Genomic DNA, 14,522 nt, shown 5'->3' on the forward strand with positions numbered 1-14,522 from the left:
TTGAGGTATACCTATGTTGGAAAGTGCTCAATTGGTGGCTGACTACTTTTTTTTTTTAAATACTTGCACATTTGGTGGCTGACTAAATACTCTTTTGCCCCACTGTATGGGAACCCAGTCTAACTTTGTTAAAGTCAGGCTGGTGATCACATGACCAAGTTATAGTTGCAGCTATGCTGGAATAGTTTAAATGGCGGTATACGACTAGTGATAGTGAGTGTGCATGAAATGAGCTAAAATAAATAATATAAATAAACAAAGAAATAGAGTGCTTCTTTAACCATTTTAAGCAACAACACTCATATCCATTCCAGAAAAGAAAATGTCTGCAATGAGCATATTTTGTCAGAGATTTTGTTTTAATACTTTTAGTCTTCTTGTATTTACATAGAGTAGCATCATAAACTGGTTGTACATATTGTTTTACAAAATACATTTCAATAACAAAGTTAGCATGATACACAGTAGCATGTCTGTAATCTGCAGGGAAATCCTTTACTCTCACGGAAATCCATGGAATGGGCCTTTTAGTTGCACATCCGCCATCTCTTCGCTATTGATGATAGAACCATAATCCTAAAATATCATCCAGATAGTATAATATGTTGAAAACTTCACAAAGTTGTCTTCACTTGTACTGTAGTTGTGGTGATATGATGAAATACTTGCATTGAACCAGGATATTTAAATGGTCAGTTAATGTTTCCCCTCCATAGCCCTACTGCAATCTAGCAATGAAAATGTATGTTTTTGTTGTTGTTGTTGTTTTTGATTTTTTTTCTATATTTGCCTGTACATTACACAGTTTTTTGTGATTTTCCTAAAATGTTTCTTTCCATATTCTTGAACTGGAGAGAGGAATAAAACATTCACTTACAATACAGTATCAATGGACTATTACTTCCGTTCTGTATCTGTAATGGTGTCACAACTCAGGGATTCCAAAATCTGAACAAAAATGAATCTTACAAACTCAAAAAGAATACAGTAATCTTTGGATAGCAACCATCTATTATGAGAACAAGGGAAAAGTTACAACAAATGTATCCTTTCATATTATTATGCCACTATATTGTACTATACAATTGCTATTTTCTCACTAGGATGCTTAAAGATTCATGATAAAAGCAAAAAAATATCCACAGAAAATGATCCTAAACAGTAAATGCAGAAGTTAGAATAGATACTACCTGCTTTATTGATAAATCCATACAATGTAAGTAATGATTTAAAAATATAATTCTAAAGATGAACAGACTAATAAATTGTGTAAATTGTGTATTCTGCTTATTCCGCTATATAACAGTCCATTGCTGAGTCAATCTGAACTTGGTGTCACTATCTAGTAGACACATTTCTCACTGAAACGTATAGTCGACAGTGGGAGATGCAGTCTATGATAGGGCAGACTGGATGCCGCATCCTATAAAATTGGCGGGAGCTTGAGTACTCAAAACACAACAAAGTGACTTAAAATATATATTTTAAGATAATCCTTAACAGAGATATTTTCCTTTCCTTAGATTAGGCTGTACATGTATGATCATTGGGGATACAACCTCTAGAAACAATGTTGAGCTGCAATACCGGATTAAGTATATATACAGATTTACCGCCATGTCTACAAAACACATTTTAGTTGATGCTTTGACCCTTTATCTTACTGACAGTGGGTCGATCTACATGTACCTCATATCAATTCTAAACTAGTTTATTATGTCAGTTTAATATAGTAATGACCAGCATGTAACTAACAATTATGGAATAAAATGAAGACAATCTATCATTGAACTTTATTGGGATGTTGAAAGTAAAATGTTTTCTCTAAAGAGAGACAATGGCTTAGAACAGTAATCTTCAAACTATGGACCTCCAGCTTGTGCAAAACTACAACTCCTGGCATGCCCGGAGAGCCATTGGCTGTCCGGGAATGGTAGGAGTCGTAGTTTTGCATCAGCTAGTAGTCCGCAGTTTGGAGACCACTGTTTTACAACATATGTTACATGGACCATTATAGCAGCAAATACTATTATGAAACATATACTATTGGCCACAAGACATGCTATGGTAAGGCCCTTTTAGAACAGCCGATAGGGGCAGGATAGCAAACATTGATCTCTATAATTGTCTCTCATTTACAGAGCCTTTACAATACTCAATTAATTGCTGTATTATTTGAGTTGCCCTTTAAATTCATCATTGGGGCTGGTCATCCCCTATTTACACAGGGCAATGTGAGGAAGATGACGGGGATTTTATTGGCCACACAAAAGGTATAACCAGCCAACGAACAAGCAATTACTCTTTTATCAACTGTTCTTTGGTCCATTTACGCCCTTTCTTGTCAAAGTTGGCCCATGTAAAAGGGCCTTTCCTTTCTTTATGTAATCAAGTATCACTTATTTTGATTGGTCGTAATTTATCTATGCTGAAAATTATGTCCGCTCTTCTTCTTCTTACCTTATCCTAAAGAGAACCTGTCACTTTAAACATGCTATCAAAAATACAGCTCTATAGTATTTTTTTTTTTTTCAGTCAAAAAATACAGCTCTATGGTATGCTGGCCAGATAGAACACCATCTTCAACATGACTAGAGATAAGCAAGTCTCCTGAAATTAGTTTTGGGTCCCATTTGGTAAATCTGTCAGATTTGTTATGGATTTGGATCCCGATTTAGATCTGGAAGATCCCCCAACTGCCTTTGCCCATGAAAAGTAAATATAGAAGGGACTCCTGCTTTTGAAATGACTCTCTGCTCCTGTATAAACTGTGCGTGGACAATCACAGGGCAACAGGAGGAACTTCTAGATTCAAATTGGGATCAAAATCCATAGCAAATGTGACAGATTTGCCCAATGAGACCTGAAACAAATTTCGGGAGATTTTCTCATCTCTAGTTCTGTTGAACATAATGTTCTATCTGGCCGGTATCAAGAAAGTCACCTGTATTTGCTGACTGCGTACTTAATATGACAGATTCCCTTTAAGAGTGTTACTTGATGACATGGCAAGACTAAAGGCCTTTTTGCATGGGCCAATTATCATGCAAAAGAACAGGGACAAAACAAATCCGAAATACATCACAAAAAGCTTGATTTTTAGTCCAAATTCTATTTCTATCCAACTGATTTTCTAATTTCTGCTCTGTTCCATATTGGTAATAATGAAAGATCTATGTTTGAATAAACTATTAAAGGGAAACTAACAGCTGGTTTACCTGCACTAAATCCAATACATATGGTTTCTAGTCCAGATGAACCTGAGAAAAACAATGTATCACTTACAGAAATCAATAATCTGTCTGCAGAAGACCCTGTTGCTAGTAATCTAAACTGGTCTTTTGCGCAATGTTGGCAGGAGCCAGATTTTCGGGCTTCCCTGCCTCCTTCCTCTTATGTGCCCACTCATCTGTTGAATATGCAGAAATCTTCACTCTCGCATCCTAATGACATGAGAACCTGTGTCCCCATGAGCTCTCTGCTAGCATAGCAGAGTGCATACACTGCTCTCTCCTCTTCAATATTAAAGGGGTACTCTGCCCCTAGACATCTTATCCCCTATCCAACGGCGGGACCCCCACATTCTCAGTAGCGGCACCCAGCCGTCATCACAACACAAAGGAAAATCTCTGTGCGTGATAATGGGGTGATACAGGGGCCAGAGCACCGTGACGTCACGGCTCCGGCCCTTTGAGCCATCACGTCCCTCCCCCTTAATACAAGTCTATGGGAGTGGACGTCAGGAGGGGCCAGAACCGTGACGTCATGGTGCTCCGGCCCCTCTATCGCCCTGTCATTACGCACAGAGATTTTCCTCTGTGATGTGATGTCGGCAGGGTGCCGCTACTGAGAATGCTGGGGATAAGATGTCTAGGGGCGGAGTGCCCTTTAAGTCCTAAAGAAGTAGAGTCTATGCCCATGTGAGCATTCTGTTATTCGAGAACAGGGCTCACATGAGCATAGACGTTTACATCATTAGGAAGTGAGAATGCAGATTTCTGCATTTTCAACAAATGGACGGACATATGAGAGCACTAATGAAGGAGGTAGGGAAGCTTGGAAAGCTGGCTCCAGCCTCCAATGCACAAGAGACCAGATTAGCTTACTAGCAACAAAGGTTATAAATGCAACTGGACCACTGATTTATGTAGGAACTCAGGTTCACCCGCCCTATAATATTGTGTATTGGGTTTAGTGAGGATAAAACCTGCTGTCGATTTCAAAAATAGAATTATTCCAGTCATAAACAAATTGAAAATAATCTGGCATATCTATCTAATTTAATGACCTTGACTGACTCTTAACATGACAAGATGGTAAATGTAGCTTTGGGTATGCTGAAACTAAGAACTGGAGGAATACTTCTCATAGACAAAACAGTCCATTGCTTCTATGTATATAAGCTGCAACAGGCTATGTGTGAATTCTTTGTTTGCTTTTAAACTGATTTTATCCCACCGCAGGAGAGCAACTTCTTATGGAGAATAAGTGTACGAGAAAGTAATAGGATGTTGTTTGCCAGTTGCATTACCCTGCATGTGTCATGTGAAGAGAAGGAATCTTGTGTAGCATGCATACTCTAATTGCTGCCTTTAAAAGATAGAGAAGCAATTTGGCAACCCTGAATGCTCTTCCGGTGACACAACTTGTTTGGCGCCCAGTTAAGAGCTAGCGCCAATTATCCTTCATATATTTGATAAGACCCGCCAGCAGCAATTATGGCACAAGTGCAAGGACAGAGCAGTTTGTACTTATTTGCTTCTTATAATTATAGATTTTCTTGAGCAATTTGTAGGAAGATTCGGAGGTTTTTCTGACCTGCTGAATATGACAAGTTTTTTTCAAGCTAAAATATTTTATTAGCAAAAATAGCAACATTCTGGAGGGTCTGCTTCAACGCTGTCAATGGGCTGTCTATGTCTCAACAGCAGGACCTCCAGAGTACAGCTGATTGTGAGTGATCTTATTGGTGGCCAGTATGGTGACCCATCCTTAAACCCATAAATGACATGACTTATTATGGTCTTTGAGACGTGTGGGCTTGGTTTTTGTTGATGAACTTTCATACTTTTTTTCTTAGGTGGGGAATGAAAATTCAACTGTTTTTGGGCTTAAATTTTTTACTTTCCTTTTTTCCATGCTGTATAAGTACTTCCATGAAGTATTTGGACAGCACATCCCAGTGAAGTAAATTTCTATTCCAGACTCTCCAATGTTGTATGGACGCATGTTGAATAGATAAAAACTTTACTCTGTTTTGATATAATTATTATAATACCAAATTTATACTTCTTTCACACTACTGTTGTGACACAGCAGTGTGAAGTCCGTCGGGAAACCCAGGGAGAATAGCTGAAGAAAAAATACATCATGCAACGTTTTTTACTCCCATCAAAAAACTACGGCACCCAACGGACCCCGTAATAGTAAATGGGATCTGTCAGGACCCGTTGTTTCCTGTTATGCGATGTCAAAAATAATGTCCGTTAAGGCACAAAAAAAAAAAGCAGAACTCTGGTCCTGCAAAAGCCGCTGCAGTTACATGATTTAAAGTGGACGCTTTATCGGCGTATAACACGCAGCTAGACTTTTAGTTTTAAATTTTAGTTTAAAAATGTGTGTTATAAGCTGATAAATACAGTATTTATTGTGTTTTAGTTTGGGTAACACTTAAAAAAGTGTTTTTCTGAGGGCCTGTTTTTTGCTGGATAAATTGTTTGCTTTATTTGTAATCTTCTTCTGGAAACTATAGAACCTTTTTATCTTTGATTGATTTGAATGAGAAAAATGGAAATTCTGGGATTTTTCATGGACAGAATCCTGTATGACCCTGATCCTTAATGTAACACACATTAATAATTCTGTATTACAGTGGATAATGCCTGTTGGTGTAGGATCCTATTAGACCCTGTATTTTGCAGATTGAAAATTTGTTTAAAAATTGTTCTTGGTCTTAGTGTTTTCAGTGATGGACATACTGCCTATTGAGCTTGACAAGGGTCCAGAATCAGAATGCTGCAATAAGTATTTTCTTCTGTTTTGAGATATTCTTATTTTATTTGGTGTGCGTTCCATTTGCTAGTGACACTGGCACTAGGGCACTGACAAACTTCTTACAATTGTTCCCCCAACTGAAGCACAACATCAAGTAATGGCAGGAATTTCTTTTTAAATATTGACAGATTTTTGACCTTTGCATTTCCCAAAATATACAATTTCTTGGTCAGTATATGAATAATGAACATATTGTTAGTTATTAGGGCATATCTCTACACACTCTGAGGCTATGTTCTCACATTGCCCCTTTACCCTCCCCACATTGTGAACCATAAACAGCCATTTTATTGAACTGAGTGTTGACCTAGTAATTTGACAAACCCTTTTTTGTCTTTTTGAAGCTTAAAACTTGGCCATAAATATAGCTGTATTCTTGATCGTATTTTGGGCCTATCCTTTGTGCTTTAAATAGTCCAAAACATGTCTTTTTTTTGAGATTTAAAGTTACAGCTGTACTGTGTTAACATAGCCTCATACTGTGCAATATATGTGTGGTGTGAGACACAACCTACTGGCTGGGAGAATGGCAGTACCCAGTCAGCAATTTATTTATAATTTTCCAAAGAAGAATGGCAAAAGAATGGCACGATGCAGAGTTAAAGATGCCCTAGAATTTTAACTAGTATACTTTAGTAACCCTTTGGTTACACTAGACATAGCTCTACATTATAACTAGTGTATTAAAAGCAAAAATAAAATCAGTTGTAGACACATCGTTTATCATTACAGATTCTGGAACAAATAGTTGGTTGCCCTGCAAGACAAAACACCATGGACCAATGCAAAATATCCCATCAACATACATCAGATAGAGGGATAATGATACCTGCAAAAATAAAAAAATAATCCCACTGCTACTAGGGAAACAGTTTAAGCCACATAATTTCAAAAATAAATCTACTTTGGTCCAAAAAAAATTAAAGAATATAAAGTATAAATATAAAATAATGATAAATTACTTTAAATAAATCATATTTCAGACTTATGATATAGTAGAACAAAGCAAAACAGCCATTCATTTTATTTTATAGAGGTTGTTTAAACTTATTCAGTAGTAAAACCTGTCAAATATAGAAGTATAGAAGAAGTATGACTAATTGATATATGAAAGACTGTTCTAAGCACTTTGGAATTAAAGACATAAAAAAGCTTCCAATGAAATGACAATATTGCTTTGGGCACACGCTTAAGACATATTACAGTACCCTCCATACTGTACAGTTATTATGCATCTTGAACATACACTCATGGCCCGAATTGTATACGTTATAACAAGAGTAATTGCTGCATGCTGTAGATGAGGTTTACTCAAGTATGGGGGATTCTATGGCCTTGACAAATCACTCTTTGCTAATCTTCAGAATATGGGTTCCGCTAAATGGTATATAAGACACAGCATTTTCCAATTATAGATTGACAGGATTGTAAAAAGTGCTATTTTCAAGTCATTATAAGCAGACAAGAGATGAATGAAGTAATCGGATCTTTCCAATACTAATAAAAAAGGAAAAATTGAAATGCCAGAATCAGAGGATAAAACAGGAGTTTGTACACTGCATTTTACAGTCTTGCACTGTCTCTTGGTTTCATATACAGATGTTACTTCCAACATGTTTTATAGTTTCCATTTTGAAGTATATCAACTACGGGCTTTGCAGTCTGCCCCTTAAGGATTATGGAGACTGATTGTTCGGTCATTTTTACATGGTTATGGTACTCCTCTTAAAAGGTAAGTTTGGGATTGCTATCCAATGGCGTCCACACTTTGGAAAGAAGATGCACTGTAGGGGAGTATAAAGTATGCCAGTGTGAAACTTTGGCCTCTCACAGCGTTTACACCCTTGGATGATCTCTGCATATTTGCCAGACACTATCGTGTAACCTGAAAAATAAAAGAAAGGAGAATTAGAAATAATATACACATAACGATTCTGTTAGAAGAGATCTGTCAAGTCTACCATGCTTCTTAATACAGAGGATAGCCTATATAGGAGATGTTGGCCTTTGGGATATATATATATATATATATATATATATATATATATGTGACATCATTCATGTTAAAAGCAGCTTGAGGGCTCATAGAAAAAGCCTTTGGCGCTGGCTTACTCTATTTATTCACAGTAACAGCTTTTTCTGTAAAAGTAAAGCTATCAATTACTGTTTAGGGTTGGGGAAGCAGGGCAGCAGGGTTTACATGTTTTCTCTATGGCCGTTACAGCTTTCTGCATGAAATTATTAAATCACAACCGAAAAAGAATAAATACTATATCACTAAGCTCATGACTTCTCATGGATAGGTGAACATGGGAGACCTGACAGATCCATTTTTATCATACACAATAGTAAACAATGTAACATTTCAAGTAACACTTGCATAAGAACTATTAGACAGAAGGATTGCAGAATACTATCTAAGTGAATAGGGAATCAGATGTTTAAGTCCCTTAGAGTAACTAAAATAAAAGTTAAATTATTTGAAAAAATCACCTTTTTTCCTCAAAGGGTATGTGGAATCTTAAATGGGCACTGTCAGATACAAAAACTTGTTATATTTTTTTATACCTTGGCAAAATATTAACTTTTTTTATTATACTTCATAAGAAAATTGTATTTCCTTTTTATAGAAATCATGGCTTATAAAATCATGGCTTTGTCCAAGCTGAAGCAGAGGCATGGACAAAGTCCAGTAACTGAGGGTGGGCTAGCACTCCTCTGTGCTCTCTCCTGTCTAATAGGACAGGAGAGAGCACGGAGGAGTACTCTCAGACATGAGAAAGCACAGAGGAGTCCTATCAGACAAGAGAGAGCACAGAGGAGTCCTATCAGACAGGAGAGAGCACAGAGGAGTACTATCAGACAGGAGAGAACACAGATGAGTACTATCAGACAGAAGAGAGCACAGAGGAGTACTATCAGACAGGAGAGAGCACAGAGGAGTCCTATCAGACCAGAGAGCACAGAGGAGTCCTATCAGACAGGAGAGAACACACAGGAGTCCCATCAGACAGGAGAGAACACATAGGAGTCCTATCAGAGAGGAGAGAGCACAGAGGAGTCCTATCAGACAGGAGAGAGCACAGAGGAGTCCTATCAGACAGGAGAGAACACATAGGAGTCCTATCAGACAGGAGAGAACACATAGGAGTCCTATCAGAGAGGAGAGAGCACAGAAGAGTACTATCAGACAGGAGAGAGCACAGAGGAGTCCTATCAGAGAGGAGAGAGCACAGAAGAGTACTAACAGACAGGAGAGAGCACAGAGGATTACTATCAGACAGGAGAGAGCATAGAGGAGTACTATCAGACAGGAGAGAGCAGAGGAGTACTATCAGACAGGAGAGAGCAGAGGAGTACTATCAGACAGGAGAGAGTACAGAGGAGTCCTATCAGACGGGAGAGAGCACAGAGGAGTACTATCAGACAGGAGAGAGCACAGAGGAGTGCTATCAGACAGGAGAGAGCTCAGAGGAGTACTATCAGACAGGAGAGAGTATAGGGGAGTACTATGAGACAGGAGAGAGCACCACAGAGGAGTGCTAGCCCACCCTCACTTACTGGACCTTCTGACAGTGCCCATTTAATGCCCAGTGAATTCTATGCACAAGCCCATTTTAATGGCTCGGACGTGTGCACAGAACTCCATTGGGAGCGAAGAGTTGCTTTGGCAACCCAACACCTCAGTGTGGAATTCAATGCTAAATGCTACATCTGATGAACAGGTGGGAGTTCAAGATTATACCTACTGTGTATACTGTGCTTTAAAGTCTAAACAGTATTAACAACTCTTCTTTAATAAAAACATATGTAATATAATGAATAAATGATTTTTTTTGAATAATAAACAATATTAAAATAAGTTATTATGCCTAAACAGCTGTTTTCTTTTTATTCTGGCGCCAACATTTTTTTTTCTTTTTTCATAAAAAATGTTCAACAAGTTGTACCTCAATATTGCACCAATGTTAATTATAATCTGTTCTGCTTAAAACAAGCCCCACACACCTCCACCAACTAAAAAAAAATAAAAAATAAAAAAAATCTATTGGCTGGTTGGTTGACAGCTAGCAAGTAATTTAGCAAATAATTTAAAATAATACTTTTTACAACACAAGTCATGTTTAGGGAATGTAGTGCCGGGCATGCTGCATTTGGTTGGACTTGCATCTGTAATATATCCATTTGAAGCCAACCTTGTAAGGTTTTGGTAAGGTTTCGGTTGTACTGAGCGTGCATATATATGGGGAGATTGGGAAATAATTGTACATAATACAGAAATGCATATTTAAATTTTATGGTTGGTTGATACAGGTCCATGAGTTTGTTTGTACTAAGAACCTCTATATGTGGGAAATGAAGAAGTAGTTGCACTCTGTTCTGGATGTTGGATGTTAACATTGCTGTAGATCATGAGAATTATTATAATTTTTTTTAATAATATATGCTATCACCTATCATACTTCTGTCAGGCAGATGAGTATGAAACAGTTAACACCCCAAAATATATAATCCCATAAATTATGAATAGTTGTTTGTTGAAGGAACATTCCAAACTAAGTTACTATGCCAATGTACACGAGAGGAAAAGACAATACAGCGGTAACCTCATTATAAGATGGTGTCGGCTGTTACTTGACAAGAACAACAACAGAAATCTCAAGATTTCAGATCCAAGAAAAAGATATGTAGTTAGGATAAGCAGAGAAGTAATAAAAAAGTATAAAACATTTTAATGCCTCCCAGTATTTAAAGGGGTACTCCGGCCCTAAGACATCTTAACTCCACTATCTTGCATACAGCACCCACATCTGGGAGCTGCAGGCAGCACTGCAGCCTCAAGTCCGCCGGGTCATGACTGCGGGGTCGGAGTATCGTGACATCACGACTCCGCCCCCATGTGACGTCATGCCCTGCCCCGCAATGCAAGTCTATGTGAGAGGGCGTGACAGCCATACAGTGGGGTAAAAAAGTACAGTATTTAGTCAGCCACCAATTGTGCAAGTTCTCCCACTTAAAAAGATGAGATAGGCCTGTAATTTTCATCATAGGTATACCTCAACTATGAGAGACATAAGGATGAAAAAAATTCTTATAATCACATTGTCTGTTTTTTAACCCCCTGGGGACGGAGCCCATTATGACCCTAAGGACGGGAGCATTTTTTGCAAATCTGACCACTGTCACTTTAAGCATTAATAACTCTTGGATGCTTTTACTTATAAATTTGATTCCGAGATCGTTTTTTCGTGACATATTCTACTTTATGTTAGTGGTAAATTTTCGGCGATACTTGCATCCTTTCTTGGTGAAAAATTCAAAAATGTCATGAAAAATTTGAAAATTTTGCATTTTTCGAACTTTGAAGCTCTCTGCTTATAAGGAATATGGATATTCCAAATAAATTATATATTGATTCACATATACAATATGTCTACTTTATGTTTGCATCATAAAATTGATGAGTTTTTACTTTTGGAAAACATCAGAGGGCGTCAAAGTTCAGCAACAATTTTCCAATTTTTTGCAAAATTTTCAAAATCGGAATTTTTCAGGGACCAGTTCAGGTTTGAAGTGAATTTGAAGGGTCTTCTGGTTAGAAATACCCGATAAATGACCCCATTATAAAAACTGCACCCCTCAAAGTATTCAAAATGACATTCAGTAAGTGTGTTAACCCTTTAGGTGTTTCACAGGAATAGCAGCAAAGTGAAGGAGAAAATTCAAAATCTTCCATTTTTTACACTGGCATGTTCTTGTAGACCCAGTTATTGAATTTTTACAAGGGGTAAAAGGAAAAAAATCCTCTCAAAATTTGTAACCCAATTTCTCTCGAGTAAGGAAATACCTCATATGTGTATGTCAAGTGTTCGGCGGGTGCACTAGAGGGCTCAGAAGCGAAGGAGCAACAATGGGATTTAAGAGAGTGAGTTTTTCTGAAATGGTTTTTGGGGGGCATGTCCCATTTAGGAAGCCCCTATGGTGCCAGGATAGCAAAAAAAAAACACATCGCACACTATTATGGAAACGACACCCCTCAAGGAACGTAAAAAGGCGTACATTGAGCCTTAACACCCCACAGGTGTTTGACAACTTTTTGTTAAAGTCGGATGTGTAAATGAAAAAAAATATTTTTCCACTAAAATGCTGGTTTTTCCCCAAATTTTACTTTTTTACAAAGGGTAATAGGAGAAAATGCCCCCCAAAATTTGTAACCCCATTTCTTCTGAGTATGGAAATACCCCATGTTTGGACGTCAAGTGCACTGCGAGCGAACTACAACGCTCAGATGAAAAGGAGGGCCATTGAGCTTTTAGAGAGATCATTTGTTTGGAATGGAAGTCGGGGGCCATGTGCATTTACAAAGCCCCCCGTGGTGCCACAACAGTGGACCCCCCCACATGTGACCCCATTTTGGAAACTACACCCCTCACGGAATGTAATAAGGGGTACAGTGAGCATTTACACCCTACTGGCGTTTGACAGATCTTTGGAACAGTGGGCTGTGCATTTTCACGCACCACTGTTCCAAAAATCTGTTAGACCCCTGTGGGGCGTAAATGCTCACTGTACCCCTTATTACATTCCGTGAGGGGTGTAGTTTCCAAAATGGGGTTACATGTGGGTATTTATTTTTTGGGGTTTATGTCAGAACTGCTGTAAAATCAGCCACCCCTGTGCAAATCACCAATTTAGGCCTCAAATATACATGGTGCGCTCTCACTCCTGAGCCTTGTTGTGTGCCTGCAGAGCATTTTACGCCCACATATCGGGTATTTTTGTACTCAGGAGAAATTGAGTTACAAATTTTAGGGGTCTTTTTTTCCTTTTACCTCTTGTGAAAATAAAAAGTAAAGGGCAACACCAGCATGTTAGTGTAAACATTATTTTTTTTTTACACTAACAGGCTGGTGTAGACCCCAACTTTTCCTTTTCATAAGGGGTAAAAGGAGAAAAATCCCCCCAAAATTTGTAGTGCAATTTCTCCCGAGTACGGCGCTACCCCATATGTGTCCCTATACTGTTTCCTTGAAATACGACAGGGCTCCAAAGTGAGAGAGCGCCATGCACATTTGAGGACTAAATTGGGGATTGCATAGGGGTGGACATAGGGGTATTCTACACCAGTGATTCCTAAACAGGGTGCCTCCAGCTGTTGCTAAACTCCCAGCATGCCTGGACAGTCAGTGGCTGTCCGGAAATGCTGGGAGTTGTTGTTTTGAAACAGCTGGAGGCTCCGTTTTGGAAACACTGCTGTACAATACGTTTTTCATTTTTATTGGGGGGGGGGGGGGGGGCAGTGTAAGGGGGTGTTGTTTTACCCTTTATTATGTGTTAGTGTAGTGTAGTGTTTTTAGGGTACATTCACACTGGCGGGTTACGGTGAGCTTCCCGCTAGGAATTTGCGCTGCGGCGAAAAATTTGCCGCAGCTCATACTTGAAGCAGGAAACTTGCTGTAAACCCGCCAGTGTGAATGTACCCTGTACGTTCACATGGGGGGGGGGGGCAAACCTCCAGCTGTTTCAAAACTACAACTCCCAGCATGCACGGTCTGTCAGTACATGCTGGGAGTTGTAGTTTTGCAACAGCTGGAGGCACACTGGTTGGAAAACCTTCAGTTAGGTTCTGTTACCTAACTCAGTATTTTCCAACCAGTGAGCCTCCAGCTGTTGCAAAACTACAACTCCCAGCATGCACGGTCTGTCAGTACATGCTGGGAGTTGTAGTTTTGAAACAGCTGGAGGCACACTGGTTGGAAAATACTGAGTTAGGTTCTGTTACCTAACTCAGTATTTTCCAACCAGTGTGCCTCCAGCTGTTGCAAAACTACAATTCCCAGCATGACTGATCACAGAAGGGCATGCTGGGAGATGTAGTTATGCAACAGCTGGAGGTACGCAACTACAACTCCCAGCATGCCGAGACAGCTGTTTTCTGTGTGGGCATGCTGGAATTTGTAGTTTTGCAACATCTGGAGTGCTACAATTTAGAGACAACTGAACAGTGATCTCCAAACTGTGGACCTCCAGATGTTGCAAAACTACAACTCCCAGCATGCCCAGACAGCAAACAGCTGTGTGGGCATGCTAGGAGTTGTAGTTTTGCAAGATCTAGAGGGCAGTATAGAGATCACAGTGCAGTGGTCTCTAAACTGCAGACCTCCAGCTGTTGCAAAACTACAAATTCCAGCATGCCCACACAGCAAACAGCTGTCTGGGCATGCTGGGAGTTGTAATTTTGCAACATCTGGAGGGCTAAAGTCTAGAGACCACTATAGTGGTCTCAGACTGTAGCCCTCTAGATGTTGCTAGGCAACTACTCACCGACTTCCGTCGCATCCGGGAGCTGTCCTCTTCTGCCGCACGCCGCCCGCAGATCTCCGTCGCCGCCCGCCGATCCCCGTCGCTCCGCTGCCTCTGGAGGGGTAAGTGGACTCCGGCGCCGCTCATCTTAATTTTCCCCGTTC

At 39.3% G+C, this 14,522-nt stretch overlaps 1 protein-coding gene across 2 annotated transcripts in view; it reads right to left on the reverse strand.

The window, feature by feature from the left end:
- Window positions 1-338: 338 nt before the first annotated feature.
- Window positions 339-14,522, reverse strand: part of TAFA3 (TAFA chemokine like family member 3) — a 402,721-nt gene continuing 388,537 nt past the window's right edge. For both annotated transcript variants that reach the window (XM_056558306.1, XM_056558307.1), the window contains one exon: window positions 339-7,939. Coding sequence is in view for 1 of the 2 variants with exons in the window: in XM_056558307.1 (XP_056414282.1) it covers window positions 7,928-7,939 (12 nt within the window). In the remaining variant the exon portion in view is untranslated. The remainder of the gene's footprint in view (window positions 7,940-14,522) is intronic.

This window comes from Hyla sarda, chromosome 2, assembly GCF_029499605.1.
Source record: "Hyla sarda isolate aHylSar1 chromosome 2, aHylSar1.hap1, whole genome shotgun sequence".
Taxonomy (NCBI): domain Eukaryota; kingdom Metazoa; phylum Chordata; class Amphibia; order Anura; family Hylidae; genus Hyla; species Hyla sarda.